This window comes from Sinocyclocheilus grahami, unplaced genomic scaffold, assembly GCF_001515645.1.
Source record: "Sinocyclocheilus grahami isolate Dianchi unplaced genomic scaffold, SAMN03320097.WGS_v1.1 scaffold349.1, whole genome shotgun sequence".
NCBI lineage: Eukaryota > Metazoa > Chordata > Actinopteri > Cypriniformes > Cyprinidae > Sinocyclocheilus > Sinocyclocheilus grahami.
Genome location: NW_015505528.1, coordinates 599,942 through 616,767, shown reverse-complemented (window position 1 = coordinate 616,767; position 16,826 = coordinate 599,942). Strand labels below are relative to the sequence as shown.

Here is a 16,826-nt window from a genome sequence, read left to right as displayed (position 1 = left end):
TTTTGACTAAATATTGCCTGATGTGTTCGAGCACAGCCTAAAAACCCTGATGCATGCTGACTGTCATCACAACGACAGTTTAAACGACGATGTCACGGATAGTTTGGCATAGTTTCACGCATAATTTGAAAAAAATGTCAAATATTTCGGTCCAAAACAAGATGTCCTTGCTAATACAGACGGTTCCGTGAGCCAAAACAATGCGCCTCTATTTGGTCATGCCTAGTGAGGCGCGCGGTCGCTTTGAGCGCCGATTAATACATTAAAACATTACGAAAGTGTGACGCAATCGGAACGTAGCCAATCGAAATCGTTTTGTGATAAAGTGGGCGGGGCGCGCAGTTGATTATTTACAGTACTGGAATTCGAAAGCGCATTTTGTTACTCCAGTGTCGCCTGAATAAGTCATTAGTACTATTTTGGAATGTTCTGGTAGCAATTAGAAATTTGTTACAACTGTTATTTGCTGTTGTTACATAGGACAGATTTCGAGAGGAATATTAATAATAACTTGATCAATATATTGTTACATTTTACAATATGGACGTTTTTGGCCAAAATAAGTCACAGATGAACACCACCATTCCGACCGAAAACTGGACCTCTGTAAGTAGTTTTTACAGCATTTTACATAAACTATATATCTCATAGTTAAACTATGCTGCACACGCACACATGGAGACTCGTGGAGATTTTCTTTAAATGATCGTTTTAAACTGCAAAATGATCACAGTTGTTTAAAATAGTTGAGAAATAATAATAAATATTATTATTCTATAATATAATATTCCCAGGCGCTTCATATCTGGGTCATGTATTATCATAATCTCATAAAAACAGACTATTGTCTTGCGTTTTGTGTTCTACATGCCTAAACACAGACAGATTAAATAACTTCTCCTTTTCTTTTCTTAGATATACTCTATAGTTCGATGGATACAAATAACAATGGCCGTCCTAAGGTATCTATTCATTTTTAGTTTCGCAGTCATTTATTAAAAAGACACGTATTAATAAATGTTTATGTCTTGTATTTATATTTACTAATAATTTGCCTGCCAGCATTTTAGGTGCTGGCTCCATAATCGTATGTGCCTGTTTAAAAGGACTAGTAAGAAAACCAGAGGTAAGCCTCCATCTAATATATATACACTGTGAATTATTAATACTGTTCAAACAAATTTTGACCACTAAAACAAACCTCTGTTTCAGGTGCTGCCGTTATTCTTGTTAAGTGTAACAGACCTGCTGTTAGCTTTGAGTTGGATGTGTGGAGGTCTTCTCTTCACCCAGTCCTGTAAATCTTACACCACCTGCTACAACCTCCACATAGTGGAACAGGTACAAAACCAACACAATATCATGCAGAAATAATGCTTATCACATGCAGAAGAAGAGGACCTTTCTGTACATGCCATGTTTTTGCATCACACGTCCACAAATAAAGCCACGTGCACAGGAGCAGTCATGTTTGATTGACTAGTGCATGGTCACAACTTTTAAAGGAATAGTTCACCCAAACATGATAATGTGATAAAAATGTACTCGCCCTCAGGCCGTCCAAAATGTGGATACATTTGTTTCTTCATGGGAACAGATTTGTAGAAATGTAGCATTGCATCACTTGCTCACCGATGGATCCTCTGCAGTGAATGGGTGCCGTCAGAATGAGAGTCCAAACAGCTGATAAAAACGTCACAATAATCCACAAGTAATCCACACCACTCCAGTCCATCAATTAATGTATTGAGAAGTGAAAAGCTGCATTTTTATAAGAAAAAAATCTAACATTAAGATGTTTTTAACTTAAAACTGTTACTTCTGACATCTATAATATTGCTTTCTCTAGTAAAAAAAAGTAGTCTTATCTGAATCAGGAGAGAAATATGCACAGACCAAGCATAGTTCACAAGCCAAAACAATTCTAAACAAATATTTTAGATGGAGTTTGATGTTAGAGGACAACATGGGATGGACTTTTCACTGGAAAAATTATTATTGATTATGTACTAATATTTTGGCTGGCCAGAAGTGACAGTTTAAAGTTACTTGTTTCTTACAAACACACAGCTTTTCACTTCACAAGATGTTACTTGATGAATTGGAGTGATGTTGGTTACTCGTGGATTATTGTGATGTTCTAATCAGCTGTTTGGACTCTCATTCTGACGGCACCCATTCACTGCAGAGGATCCTCTGGTGAGCAAGTGATGTAATGCTACATTTCTCTAAATCTGTTCTGATAAAGAAACAAACTCATCTACATCATGGATAGTCTGAGGGTGAGCACATTTTTAGCATTTTTTGGGGTGGGGGTTGGGGGTGACTATTCCTTAATAATTTTAAATGTCATCAAAAGAATAATCACACACTTAGATGAACATTCTTTTCAAATGTTTAACAAGTCATTCATTGTCATCACTTTTAGTTGAGAAAATGCTTTTAACAAAAGTTTTTTTTTAATATACATTAAAAACCATGCCATGTTACCAAAAAATAATAGTGTATTTATTTTGGACATGGTCATACCATGAGATTTTTGAAGTACCCTGGCTTCAATGACAAATAAATATTTTAATAATTCAGTTTGATACTACTAGTTGGGATTGCATAAAAATGGAAAGACTTTAGACCATAAACTGTTCCCTGATTGCCATTTAAAGAATATGTGCTAAAAAAGAAAGAAACACAAATGAGGGAGGGACCTTTCTAACTCTGTGCTTCCTCCCTGCATCCTGCCAATGCACTGCAGGCCTGAACATGTGTCTCTCATTATTGAGGTCTGCTTGTTTGGCATTTAACTAAAAAAATTCACAGGGAATAAAATCATGTGTGCTTGTGCAGTTTCACTTCAAAAACAGTTTTTTCCAAAACCAGTTCGTTCAAAAACGCAAAACAAATATGGAACTGGGAGTTGTCTGAAAAGGAAGTGGAGCAGCAAATTCAAATTCATCATATTCTTTGCCCAGATAAAATTAGTTCTGCCCCACTTTTTAAAGTCTGCACATGTTTGTTTATAACTGTGGATTGTCATGGGTGTGAGTGAACGTCACAGCTCAGTAATGTGTAGAGCTTCACCCAGTCCTGTAAATCTTACACCACCTGCTACAACCTCCACATAGTGGAACAGGTACAAAACCAACACAATATCATGCAGAAATAATGCTTATCACATGCAGAAGAAGAGGACCTTTCTGTACATGCCATGTTTTTGCATCACACGTCCACAAATAAAGCCACGTGCACAGGAGCAGTCATGTTTGATTGACTAGTGCATGGTCACAACTTTTAAAGGAATAGTTCACCCAAACATGATAATGTGATAAAAATGTACTCGCCCTCAGGCCGTCCAAAATGTGGATACATTTGTTTCTTCATGGGAACAGATTTGTAGAAATGTAGCATTGCATCACTTGCTCACCGATGGATCCTCTGCAGTGAATGGGTGCCGTCAGAATGAGAGTCCAAACAGCTGATAAAAACGTCACAATAATCCACAAGTAATCCACACCACTCCAGTCCATCAATTAATGTATTGAGAAGTGAAAAGCTGCATTTTTATAAGAAACAAATCTAACATTAAGATGTTTTTAACTTAAAACTGTTACTTCTGACATCTATAATATTGCTTTCTCTAGTAAAAAAAAGTAGTCTTATCTGAATCAGGAGAGAAATATGCACAGACCAAGCATAGTTCACAAGCCAAAACAATTCTAAACAAATATTTTAGATGGAGTTTGATGTTAGAGGACAACATGGGATGGACTTTTCACTGGAAAAATTATTATTGATTATGTACTAATATTTTGGCTGGCCAGAAGTGACAGTTTAAAGTTACTTGTTTCTTACAAACACACAGCTTTTCACTTCACAAGATGTTACTTGATGAATTGGAGTGATGTTGGTTACTCGTGGATTATTGTGATGTTCTAATCAGCTGTTTGGACTCTCATTCTGACGGCACCCATTCACTGCAGAGGATCCTCTGGTGAGCAAGTGATGTAATGCTACATTTCTCTAAATCTGTTCTGATAAAGAAACAAACTCATCTACATCATGGATAGTCTGAGGGTGAGCACATTTTCAGCATTTTTTGGGGTGGGGGTTGGGGGTGACTATTCCTTATTAATTTTAAATGTCATCAAAAGAATAATCACACACTTAGATGAACATTCTTTTCAAATGTTTAACAAGTCATTCATTGTCATCACTTTTAGTTGAGAAAATGCTTTTAACAAAAGTGTATTTTTAATATACATTAAAAACCATGCCATGTTACCAAAAAGTAATAGTGTATTTATTTTGGACATGGTCATACCATGAGATTTTTGAAGTACCCTGGCTTCAATGACAAATAAATATTTTAATAATTCAGTTTGATACTACTAGTTGGGATTGCATAAAAATGGAAAGACTTTAGACCATAAACTGTTCCCTGATTGCCATTTAAAATGCTTGTCAGTACATTCAGCAGTACACTTTAACCATATTTCAAAGACGACAGAAATAATTATAAAATTATATAAAAAGATGTACTTGACTGGGTCAAAAAAGCACTGTAGTTTAGCTAATTGCATTAATATAAATTTCAATTGTAATACATTTGAATTGAATTGCAGTTAACATGCAATTAAGTTTCTGAAAACATTTCATTCAGTTCATACTTAAGTATATATTCTTTTAAAGTACATTACTTCTGTATTAAGTCCTCTTCTTATTCTGAAAAGTATGCTGAAGTGTACTTCTTTTTCACACGGGGAAGCCCTGACTGTACACATTTACATGTCTCTCTCATCTCACATACCCAGCTGATAACCTGAATCAGGTGTGTTCGATAAGGGCGATATAAAATATAACACTTTAGTATAGGGACCAATTCTTACTATTAACTAGTTGTTTATTAGCATGTCTATTATTAACATATTGGCTGTTTATTAGCACTTATTCTGCATGACCATATTCTACATCTTTAATCCCACCCAATGCATAAACTTAACAACTACCTTACTAACTATGAATAAGCAGCAAATTAGGAATTTACTGAGGCAAAAGTTGAAGTGAATGGTTTGTTAATAGTGAGTATTGGACCTTAAAATAAAGTGTGACCAAAATATTCCGTGTTGAGGGTATCAGGGTCAGGGTTGGAAAGCACTTCAATCACACAAACAAACAGTAATGTGAAAGTCGTGGCTTACAGTATTGCGACAGCATGGTTAGAATGTGGATGTGAACTATAACTAAGATATCTTAAACTTCATTAACTTCTCCATTTGACTTTCACATCCTACAGACGCTTTACATGGCCTCGTTCTTCTACACGCTGCACTATGTTTGGGTGCTCTACACCGGACTAATGGGGAAGTACAAGAGACTCAACGGTTTCCCAGCCGAGGTAATCAAATCACTAATATGAACACATTTATAATGGTAATAAAGCAGCATAAGATAGTCTGCATGTAAACACTGGCAATGCTGACTAGCTTGTTTATTTCAGAATGCAGCAAACACAAGAAGCTGCAGATGTCTTGGTCCTGTACTGTCATGGTAAGAACATAAATGATATGAAATATCACACAAACTGATATTAAATATAGATGGAGAAACATACATTTGTGTAAAGAAATGGTGCTGAAAAAGTACTGATATAGGGTCATTTTACCCCACATTTGCAGTAAAAGTCCTTCAGTCTGGTGCAAAAGGCCTTCATGGGGACTCTAATGTAGATATAGACAAATTTACCACTATATAAACTTACCACAGCAGTTTCACTTCTTATTAATTCTTTGTATTTCATAACCTTTTAACTAAATATTTTGATTGAAAATGGTTTATTTAAATTAATTAAGCATTGGAATTTCTATCACTATTTAGTTCTATCACTGCAGTTCCCTTTATGTTCATTATCATTAGCTAAAACTGAAACCATAAAGAAAATTCAGAATTCATTACATGGAACAAATGTTAGCTGAAATAAAAATACAATTTTAATAACTTATTTTATTTCAGCTAGTTGCCACGCCACCATTTCTCATTTTCATTTAGTTTTCATTTTAGAATAACTAAAACTAAATAAACTAAAAATGATATAGATATGTTAAAAAAAAAACTAATAAAAATAGAAAACACAACATAATTACTAAAACTTTTAGTTACTAAAAATTAAACTGAAACTAGAAAATATAAAAATCAAATCAAATTCAAAATATGAACATAAACTATAACAATATAACAAAGATTTGTTATGGTTAAGCATGTGAATATTTGCATGTAGTTTACTAATTTATTTATATTTTATACATCCAAAATCCAGAAATAGTACATATACATGCACATTTGGAATATGTGACCCTCTCTGTGAAAACCCATAAAGTCATTTTTTTGTGATTTACTGTTTTCTACATAAAATCATCCTTTATAAGGTAAAGAACATTCTGTGAATACGTAACCTTTATATCTTTAATATTGACTGAGTAGGGCATGTCAAAGATTGAAATTATAGTGAAATGAATGGTTGAAATCAAACTTTGATGCTTGTTATCTCATAATTAGATTTTGAGACTTTAGCCTGGATTTCACAGAGAGGGTCACATATTACTTACAATAAATAAACCCATTACTTGTAATCCTGCATACTATTTAGGGCAAATACCATGCAAAATAGTTGAAAATGAACAGAATTTAAGAATATAAAGCTTTTGGTTGACTGACTGTCTGTCCTGATCTCTCCATACAGTCTTTTGCCTTTAATGCTCACAGCGCCTGTGTTTGTAGCAGGAAATGTGTTTCAGTGTTACACAAACTTCACCCAGCCCTACAGGTCAGTCGAAATATATTCACACATGCACATGAAATGATTCATAAACTGTACTTTCTCATTACTATCATCATAACTTCATCAAAGCATCCTATTTGAACAAGCCTATTATTATTAAAAGCGTGTAGCATTCAATTCAATAGTTGCCTCTAATCATAGTTTAGTTGTTTGAATGCATTCCAGACAGTTGTTTAATATGATGCTAATTCAAATGTGATTGTCTTCCAGATGTTTGCTGATGCATACAGGGGCTGTGTATCTCACCTCATCTGTAAATACAGAAATTACAGCATGTAGTGTCATTCAAGACTACTGCATGACCATTTTCCTTACTACCTTCCTCGTCACCTTCATTGGCATCACGGTGAGCCGTCTTTAACATTGAACATGTCTTGATTTCATTTTTGAATATCTCTGAAATGTATGATTTAAATGAATACTACGGTTCAAATATTGTTTTTCTTATGTATCATATTGTAAAATGTAATTTAGTCCTCTGATCAAAGTAGAATTTTTAGCATCAATACTCCAGTCTTTAGTGCCACATGATTCTTCAGAAATCATTCTAATATGCTGATTTGATGCTCAAGAAACATTTCTGATTATTATCAATGTTGAAAAGAGCTTCATATTTTTATGGAATCTGATACATTTATTCCAGGACTCTTTGAAAAATAAAAAGTAAACAAAAAATGTATATACTGTGACTTGATAAATTTAATGCATCATTGCTGAATAAAAGTATTAATTTCTTTAAAAAAAAAAATCTTTAACTTTAATTACAATCATAACTGAATTTAAGCACACTACAAATGTTAAGTTTAGTTTTATTTTATTTGATCATGACTCAACGACAAAAAAGAGACTGCTACAGAAAGGTTTTGTATGGTAACATTAGCAAATGTAATAGCTAACATGAACTGCTATGTACAATACTATAATTTCAATTTCTACAAAATAATGTTTTTGAACATTTCAAGTTAATTAAAGCTTATTTTCAATTAAATTATATTTTGTTAATGTGTCATGGTAGAAAATTAACCTAGATTAATAAGTGCTGCAAAACATTGTATCCCATTGTCTATCCTGGAATAAATGTATCAGTTTCCACAAAAATATGAAGCAGCATAAATGTTTTCAACACTGATAATAATCAGAAATGTTTCTTGAGCAGCACAGCAGCAAATTACACTAGTCAACATTTGAAGTGGATCAAAACCTTTCATCAAAGTTGTCCTAAAACTTAAATGCGTTTTTTTTTTCTTAGGACAACTCTGATTATCTTTTTTGATCCACTTGATCAAATGTTGACTATAGAATGATTTCTGAAGGATCCTGTGACACTGTAGGCTGGAGTAATGATGCTGAAAATGAGAGGTGAAGCAAGGATCTATGTAAATGCAGCAGAAAGCAACAGTATTTAAAAAAAAAAAAAAAAAAAAAAAAAAAAAAAAAAAAACATTAAAAGCAATAAAAACCAAAACCACACAACAGCTGTACACTGGGAAGAATAGACAATGACTGACAAACAATGACTAAAACACAGGGGTATAAATACACAGGGTAACAAGAGGCTAATAAGTAACAGGTGAGGCTAATCAATTATCATGAGATAAACAAGAGAACTAAACACAGGATGACAGAACACAGGAACAATACTTCAAAATAAGATTCAATAAAACACAAGACAGGGGAATATGTAACAGAAAATTCAGCTTTGAATCACAGGAATAAATGACATTTTAAAATACATCCAAATAGAAAACATTTTAAATGAAAAATTATCACAGTATTACTGTTTTAGATCAAATAAATGCAGCCTTGGTGAGAGATTCAAAAACATTAAAAAAATCATTCAGACCCCAGACTTTTGAACGGCAGTGTAAGTGAATATAAGGCTAATGATTCTCCGGTCATAATCTAATTGTTACGGGGCTGACGAGACGTGAGAGATATGAAACAGCTGGGTGCAATCAGTGTAAACAGGTGTGTGCAATTCGTGCTGAGTGCAATCAGTGCAATGCATGATGGGAAATGTAGTCCGGGGTGATGTGCAACAGTGTGTAGTGCGAGAGTCAATGAATAGGAAAGTTCGTGGACCGGATTCGTGACACTAATTGTATTCCTCATTTTATTTTTAGACTCTCATGTGTAAAGCTCGCTCCCTGTACAAGCGTGTCATCACGTCTCAAGGTTTCTTTGGTGACAATCATTGGGAAACTCTGCGTCTCCTGGAACGGCGTATGCTGCTTTATCCCTCAGCCTTCTTCTTCTGCTGGGGACCAGGTGAGCACACATTTATACACTAGTTCAAACTTTTATATATAACGTTACTGAGACAGCCAATGAAGAACCTTTTCTTCTTTCCATAGTAAAGGGCTGTATGTGTCAGTATGTTTACTAACAATTTTGAGATTAATTGCCCTTCATGGTAACACTTTACTTAAAGCCTTTATGTATAATGCTTTATAAAAGTAGTTTTAATGTACTTTATAATGCATTAAATGATCTCATGAATACTTTTAAACACAGTTATAATATATAATAATACTTATTTATTCATTTAGAAAGTATAAAGCATTAAAACACATGACAAACCAACTTTTAAATATTAAAATGCAATTTAACGTTTGTTTCAGTTATTTATGAAAAGATATAATGCATTACAACATACATTATGAATACATTTATAATGCATTATTGCAAGTCTTTAATTTATTAACAACCCCTGCACATGCATAGCACTTAAACAATATTTAGGCATGATTTCAGATTTATGTATTTGGATTGTATATAAGATTTCCATGCATTTGGATTACAGAGTTTTAACTAAACTTTTCCATGACATTCTAATTTATTGAGATGCACCTGTATATAACTATAAGTAATATAAAAATTGAACTACTATGAACTACTAAACGTGATGCAAAACTAATGTGATAAAACTAATGTTATGCATATTTGTCAGAAATACATAAATGAATCAGGTAAGAATTCTGTAATATTATTAATGTTACAGAATTCTTAAATACTGTACATAATAACCAAATCTATATATTAATTATCAATAAATATATATTTTTTAAATCTCATACATTCTAATTCATTAATTATTGCTTGTTACACAGCTAGCCATATTATAACCATGTTCATACTTTATGACTGAATACATTTGTTTTGACAATAAAGAGATGTTTTAAAGGGGTCATATGATGCGATTTAAAATTTTCCTTTCTCTTTGGAGTGTTACAAGCTCTTGGTGCATAAAGAAGATCTGTAAAGTTACAAAGACTAAAGTCTCTAATCCAAAGAGATATTCTTTATAAAAGTCAGCCACACCTACCTAAAACGGCTCGTTCTAACACGCCCCCACATATCTACCTCACTATGTGGGAAGATTTGCATAACGCCGCCCAAATGTTCATGTAAAGAAAGAAGGCGTAACTTTTATTCTCACTGTAGTACTGTTGCCGCCGCCGCCATGTCGTGAAGGCAATGTGTGCTTCGTTGTGAAAGCGAAACTACTTTGTTTGGTCTTCCAAAAGAAGACGATATCACTTCGTCATGCCTAGAGCTGATCAGTGCTGGTCGCTGAGGAAATACATCAACTTCGCGCTGTCGATCGCCGGATCAGCTTTTACCGTGGACGAAGCGGAGTCCAGCCCGGGGTTGTCACATGTGGTTGCTGCAGGCATCATAGTATGGTAAGAGGCGTAACATTTCCGTCACACGCTTGAGGTATTCGGCCAATCACAACGCACTGGATAGCTGGCTAATCACAGCACACCTCGCTTTTTCAGACCGATGAGCTTTGTAAAAATTGATGCGTTTCAGAAAGGCAGGGCATAGAGGAGAAACAATAATGTACAGTATGTGGAAAATAATGTGTTTTTTTAACCTTAAACTGCATAAACACATTTCATTACACCAAATACACAAAATAATGTTCTTTTTAGCAACATCATATGACCCCTTTAAATAAATGCATCCTGAAAATATGATTATTTAAATAAAATCAAATAGATGCAAATAATTTATAAAAAAACTTTGAGTACAGAAATCTTACTTGTTTCATTTATGCATGATGGACAAATATGCATCACATTAATTTACTTAGTTTATGTTAGAGCTGTGTAATGCAAATCGATGGAAATTTTATGTACAATTCAAATTTAGGCCTAACTCTTTTTTTTATTGAAATAAATCCACAGCTAAACACTCTATTTTCAGTGCTTTCCCTTAATGTTTTTTATGATCTCTTGTTTATTTCAGCACTAATTCTGGCCACTATGATGCTGGTAAAACCGGACATAATAGAGGGAAGGATGGGAGTCATTCTCTACATCCTACAGGTTCGCCAAAACTCATAAAACTCCTAATAAAACAAAGGCTTTACTCATACTAAGTTGCGAATGTAAAACGTTCCTGTTCTTTTTCTCGACAGGCCTTCACCTCTGCTTCTCAGGGTCTGTTAAACTGCCTGGTTTATGGCTGGACACAGCAGCACTTTCGCTCTCTCAGTGGCAGCAACACCCTACGGGACGCCAATACCCAGACTCCCCTGCTGCGCTCCCAGAAACGAAACTACGCTGCTTTGAGATCTGCTGCATCACTCACCAATTTTGTCTGACAGAGAGACACGCAAGAATCTCTGTAATGCATTGAGAAATGCATTGCATTGCATTGCGTTGCTTTAAACCAAAACGACTGAGGAATCGAACCCATGACTTGGCTGTTGCGAGCGTCGTGCTCTACAGATGGAGCTACCGGAGCCTGTCATGCGTGAAGACCAATGAAAGCAAACACAGCAGAAGCCGTTTGTTTTGCTGTGGTATTACCAACACCGGATGGCAGAAAAGGAAGCTCTGCTGAAATGGGAGCTGAACGTTTGTTCTTCTACCTTGGTTTTGTTTTGAGATTTCAGATGCTGCACCTGCTGCTAGTTTAGCTGAGAAACCCACTTCAGGAAACCGTTTCATCATCCAGCCTCTATAATACTTGCTTTTGCAATGACATGATCGAGACTTTCAGGTCAAGACACACTGCTGGGCTGTCAAAAAGGGAAAGACCGAAGGGGGATTCCGGCCAGAGGGAAATAGCTCTGAAACAGGATCTGAGAGGACGATGCTGCTGCTTTCCAACCACACATAGCGGGTATCAATTACTGCTGAAGGAGCATGAAATAAATATTTTTCTCTTAATAAACAATACAGCTGTGAGCAGGCTTCTCAGTGGATATTATTATTGAAGAATACAGCTGATGTGAAATATAAGTTGCAGGAAAAGTTATCAAGATAGTAGCAATAAACCATAAAATAAGCATTTTTCTTGAAAGGAGGTCTTTACAGTCATGGAAAACCTGGAGATATACGGGAAATATTTAGAAACTGTGATTTTTAGGCTTGGTTCACACAAAAATGAATACTTTGTCATCAGTTACTCTCCCTCATGTCATTCCAAACCCATAAAACTTTTGTTTATCTTTGAAACACAAATGAAGATATTCTTAAAGTCTGTGTAAAGAGAATTCTGAGAATTGTTTCTAAACACATTATAAATGTTAGAAATGTATTGCAGAAACACATGACAAAGACTCTGAAGTATGTAGTACTGAATTGTGGAGTTAAACCGTTAAAAAGTTTTTCACCAATTCTGTGTTTAGAATTTTTTTGGGGCGGGGCTAAAACGGTGGCTCCATTGCGTCATCGAGCCACCGTTTTAGCCCCGCCCCCAAAACAATTCTGACCACGTGGCCACGCCCCTAACACTATGATAACTGCTGCGTATTAGCGTCAGAAGAAACAAAGGGCGATATTATTATAACATTCAGAAATCGATTAACGTCAAGGCTTTTAAAGGGAAATGCAGAAGAGATGAATTGATTATATCAAGATTAAGACTTGGACATTCTGGTTTAAAATCAACCCTGTTTTTAATGGAAAAATGCATATCAGATAATTGTGATGAATGTAATGTTCCAGAAAATGTGGAGGATATCATTATGAGGTGTAAAAAATATAGTGCAGAAAGGAGGATCTTGCAAGATAAGATATATGAGTTGGAACAAGAATGGAGTTTGAAGGGGATTTTGGGGGCAGATGAGAAAATGTGGGAATGTAGGCTCTCTATTATATCAAGATTAAGACTTGGACATTCTGGTTTAAAATCAACCCTGTTTTTAATGGAAAAATGCATATCAGATAATTGTGATGAATGTAATGTTCCAGAAAATGTGGAGGATATCATTATGAGGTGTAAAAAATATAGTGCAGAAAGGAGGATCTTGCAAGATAAGATATATGAGTTGGAACAAGAATGGAGTTTGAAGGGGATTTTGGGGGCAGATGAGAAAATGTGGGAATGTAGGCTCTCTTTAATTTTCTTAAAGATACAGGGTTAGAGCACAGTATATAGGAATTTTTTTATTATATATATATATATATATATATATATTATTGTTTTTTTGTGTTTTTTTATTATAACTATGCTAAGTACATGAAGCCCTGAAGTTGCACACCCCGGTACAGTAGGTGGCGGTATGCACCTGAACAAGTTGGTTAAAAAAACAGAGAGAGAGAGAGCATCAGAAGAAAAAAAAATTACCATTCTGTTGCAGACCCAGTGGGATGAGGTTGATTCTCGGGTATATTCTCTGGATGTATAAATCCAATTAAGCTACTAGAGGTAGCATCAGTAGCATCCATTCAGGTTGTAGCGGTATTTGACAGTTGAGAGAAGCCGCGTTCCAGTGGTTTCAGCGCCAACAGCGGACACTCCCCCAGCGTTTGAGAGCAGAGAGTCCTAACGTTACTTATTTTTCCAAGATTTTGATATTTTATTTACTTGGCGGTTTTTTTTATCATTCAAATTTGGCTGGGTAGTTAATAGCACATTTTCGCTTTACACGGACTGATTTCTGTCCTTCCGTCATGAGAGTAATCCAGTAATCCAAGCTTTCATAAGAGAAACAATTACCAGAACAAACCTCATATGAATTACTTTTTTGATGTCTTTATGAATTTGAGTCTTCAAAGTTTCGGTTGTGTGACCTTTCAGTGGAAGGACAGAAATCTCAAAATATCTTCATCGATGTTTCAAAGACAAACAAAAGTCTTGTGGGTTTAGAGCTGTTTTTATACAGTCTATGGTTTAGAGTGACCCGAGGGTGAGTAACTGATGACAAAGTTTTCATATTTGGGTGAACCCTTTTAAAATACCTGTGGGAATTTCTGCAGTTGGTAACATTTTCTAGTTATGCTTTGTAAAATATGGTTTTTGAATAGAACCCGGAGTGCAATCCCTGTCTTAAAAGTTTTAAAACTCCTTGTTCTGTAATTACAAACAGCTGGAAAAGTCATAAATGACATGTTGCACTGTTTCCTCTTTTACTTTGGATTACATTTGTCCCATGACAGAATGACTTTAATGACTTTTAAGAATTACTTTATTTTTCGAGCATTTTATTGCATTTCATGTGTGCGTGTACATAGTTTTTACACATTAAAAGTTATTGAAAGTGTATGAAACATTTTATTAAAACTTCATTAGGTGTTGATATTTTGGGGTGGTTGATTTCAGATGGACTGATGTTGAGCTTTTACCAGGTTCTGTTTGCAGATTAGCTTTTTTCGGAATAAAAAATAAAAAATAGATGAAAAAATGTGACACTGGGACTACAGAAATTTCTCGATTACAGATTGATTATAACTGACCCTTGTGGAAATCAGGAAGAGAATCTTGTTGAAACATTTTATTAAAACTTCATTAGGTGTTGATATTTTGGGGTGGTTGATTTCAGATGGACTGATGTTGAGCTTTTACCAGGTTCTGTTTGCAGATTAGCTTTTTTCGGAATAAAAAATTAAAAATAGATGAAAAAATGTGACACACTGGGACTACAGAAATTTCTCGATTACAGATTGATTATAACTGACCCTTGTGGAAATCAGGAAGAGAATCTTGTAAAAAATCGATTTCTCCTCCAATTTTCTGCAAAATACTGCCACCTGCTGAAACAATCCAACGTTATTATATATGGCTCTCAAAATGATTTCAATAGGTAAGTAACTTACGTTTTATTTATATAACAACAGTGTTTACATGTGGAGGACCAAACCTGCAGAAATTAATAATAAATGAATGAATAAATAAATAAATGTAACAATGGGAAAATAAATATGGATACATACAAGAGACATAATTATAACAATAAATATAAATAAATGATGTTTAAATGAATAAAGGTATAAATAAATATGTGTGGGAATAAAGAGAACAACAAATAAATGTATAGTTAAATAAAATAAAAATCATGAAGGAAAAATAAATAAAAAATAATAACAATATTTATTTATTTTATTTAAATTTCTGCAGGTTTGCTCCTCCATATTTGCAAAGCACTTTACAGAAAAGAAATGTATCTTAATTCAAATGAAAAGGGAAACACATTTAAATAAAACAAAAAAACAAACGTGTTTAAAAATGTTCAATGAAATTCAATAAGATCTTAAAGGAAAAAACTAGGGAAAAGGATCCTTCAGAGAGAGAAAAAATTGTACCATGAAGACATTTATCCTAAAGTTTCAGAAGATAACGCGCACTTCTCAATTTGTTCTCAGATTTGCAAAGAGAAAAAAAAACATGAAAAAAAACAAAAACCTTTTTTATGCATAGTGGCCCAGAAGCTCATGAATATTTAATGAAGCGAAACGCACGAGGCAATCGCAGCAACGCCACAAACGCACCATCCAATCAAACAGCCGATAGCAGACCCCCTGAATACCGTGAGCCAATCAAAACAAGCAGGAAACTTGCACATCAGGTGTAATCATGTGTAACGAGAATAACAGTGTCAGTCCAAATCACTTAGAGAAAAGTAGGTCAAGTGGAGGAGTTTCAGAAAGATTGAAATCCCACGGCCGTAATAATCAGTTTTATTGAAAACATGGAGAAGAAACAGACCGTCAATTTCGGAGCGGGACCAGCTAAACTTCCACAGTCGGTAAGTGCATCCCCAAAATACTGTAAAAGTTGATTATATTTTTGCAAAACATTAGTTTCTGCGTCGTCGCGTTGTGTAGCGTAAATAATGCTGCGTGATCATAGATCAGAACTCTACGATTAACGTTACATCATCTATCTAGCATCTACTAACCACCACCAGTGTGCATGCAAAATCGGCATGCAGAACTGTTTTACGATGCTGTAATGTGCAAAAACGTTGTGCGTGATTTGGGATGCAGGTTTTGGATGCGCTGTAAGCATTAAAACAACACTTGCGTTTCGCTGGTCTGCATGTGCCAATGTTGCATCAGCCGCAATTTGGCATTCAGATTCGCCTGTTGACTGAAGTGCAACTCTCTGGATGCATAAATCAGCAAACATGTTCAAATTTAAAATGCACACATTCGTATATTCAAACACAGAAATGGGTTCAGAGCGCTTTTTATTGCCACACAGTCATTCTTGAGAAGTGGGACAAAACGGTGCAAAATTGAAAAGATAAAACCTTGTACTCAGAGAACTGTAACTACATTTATGTATCTTGATATGCTTTGATACAACCTCCCAACTTTTTCCCTTTTTTAACAAAATGTGCTTTTTTTATTTTATTTTTTAGCTTGGACTGTGTAATATAATTTCAGCTTTATCTTTAACAGCAGTCAAGATGTTTTTAACATTTCAAAACACATTCTTGTGTTAGCAGACAGGTTACACTTTCACATGTGACCGACAATTCCAAATATAAAAAATGAAATATTATCAAAATATTGGAGGTGACCGAACTGACGGAGTTGACACATCTGACGGAGGTGACGAAACCCTGAATTTGTAGTCATATTAACTATCAAATACATTGAATCAGTCAATTACTGTATTCAAACAAACCGTGAGTATGTTATTGTTTATAAAGCTTTTATTCAAGAGTCACATTTAAGTATTTTGATATATCATTGGAACACAAAATCTTATGGTGGTGACATCTGACGGTGTTGACAAATTTGGCATTTCT

General features: G+C 34.7%; 2 protein-coding genes across 2 annotated transcripts in view; both read left to right on the top strand.

The window, feature by feature from the left end:
* Positions 1-372: 372 nt before the first annotated feature.
* Positions 373-11,960, top strand: tmem116 (transmembrane protein 116). The gene is made up of 11 exons (XM_016229221.1): positions 373-606; positions 916-962; positions 1,063-1,126; positions 1,213-1,341; positions 5,291-5,392; positions 5,495-5,544; positions 6,734-6,817; positions 7,043-7,178; positions 8,956-9,100; positions 11,087-11,166; positions 11,259-11,960. The coding sequence occupies exons 1-11, from the start codon at positions 541-543 to the stop codon at positions 11,442-11,444; spliced, it is 1,089 nt and encodes a 362-aa protein (XP_016084707.1). The 5' UTR covers positions 373-540; the 3' UTR covers positions 11,445-11,960.
* Positions 11,961-15,609: 3,649 nt separating this feature from the next.
* psat1 (phosphoserine aminotransferase 1) overlaps positions 15,610-16,826 on the top strand; it is a 10,379-nt gene continuing 9,162 nt past the window's right edge. The window contains exon 1 of the mRNA XM_016229237.1: positions 15,610-15,815. Within this exon, the coding sequence (XP_016084723.1) occupies positions 15,759-15,815 (57 nt within the window). The 5' untranslated portion in view covers positions 15,610-15,758. The remainder of the gene's footprint in view (positions 15,816-16,826) is intronic.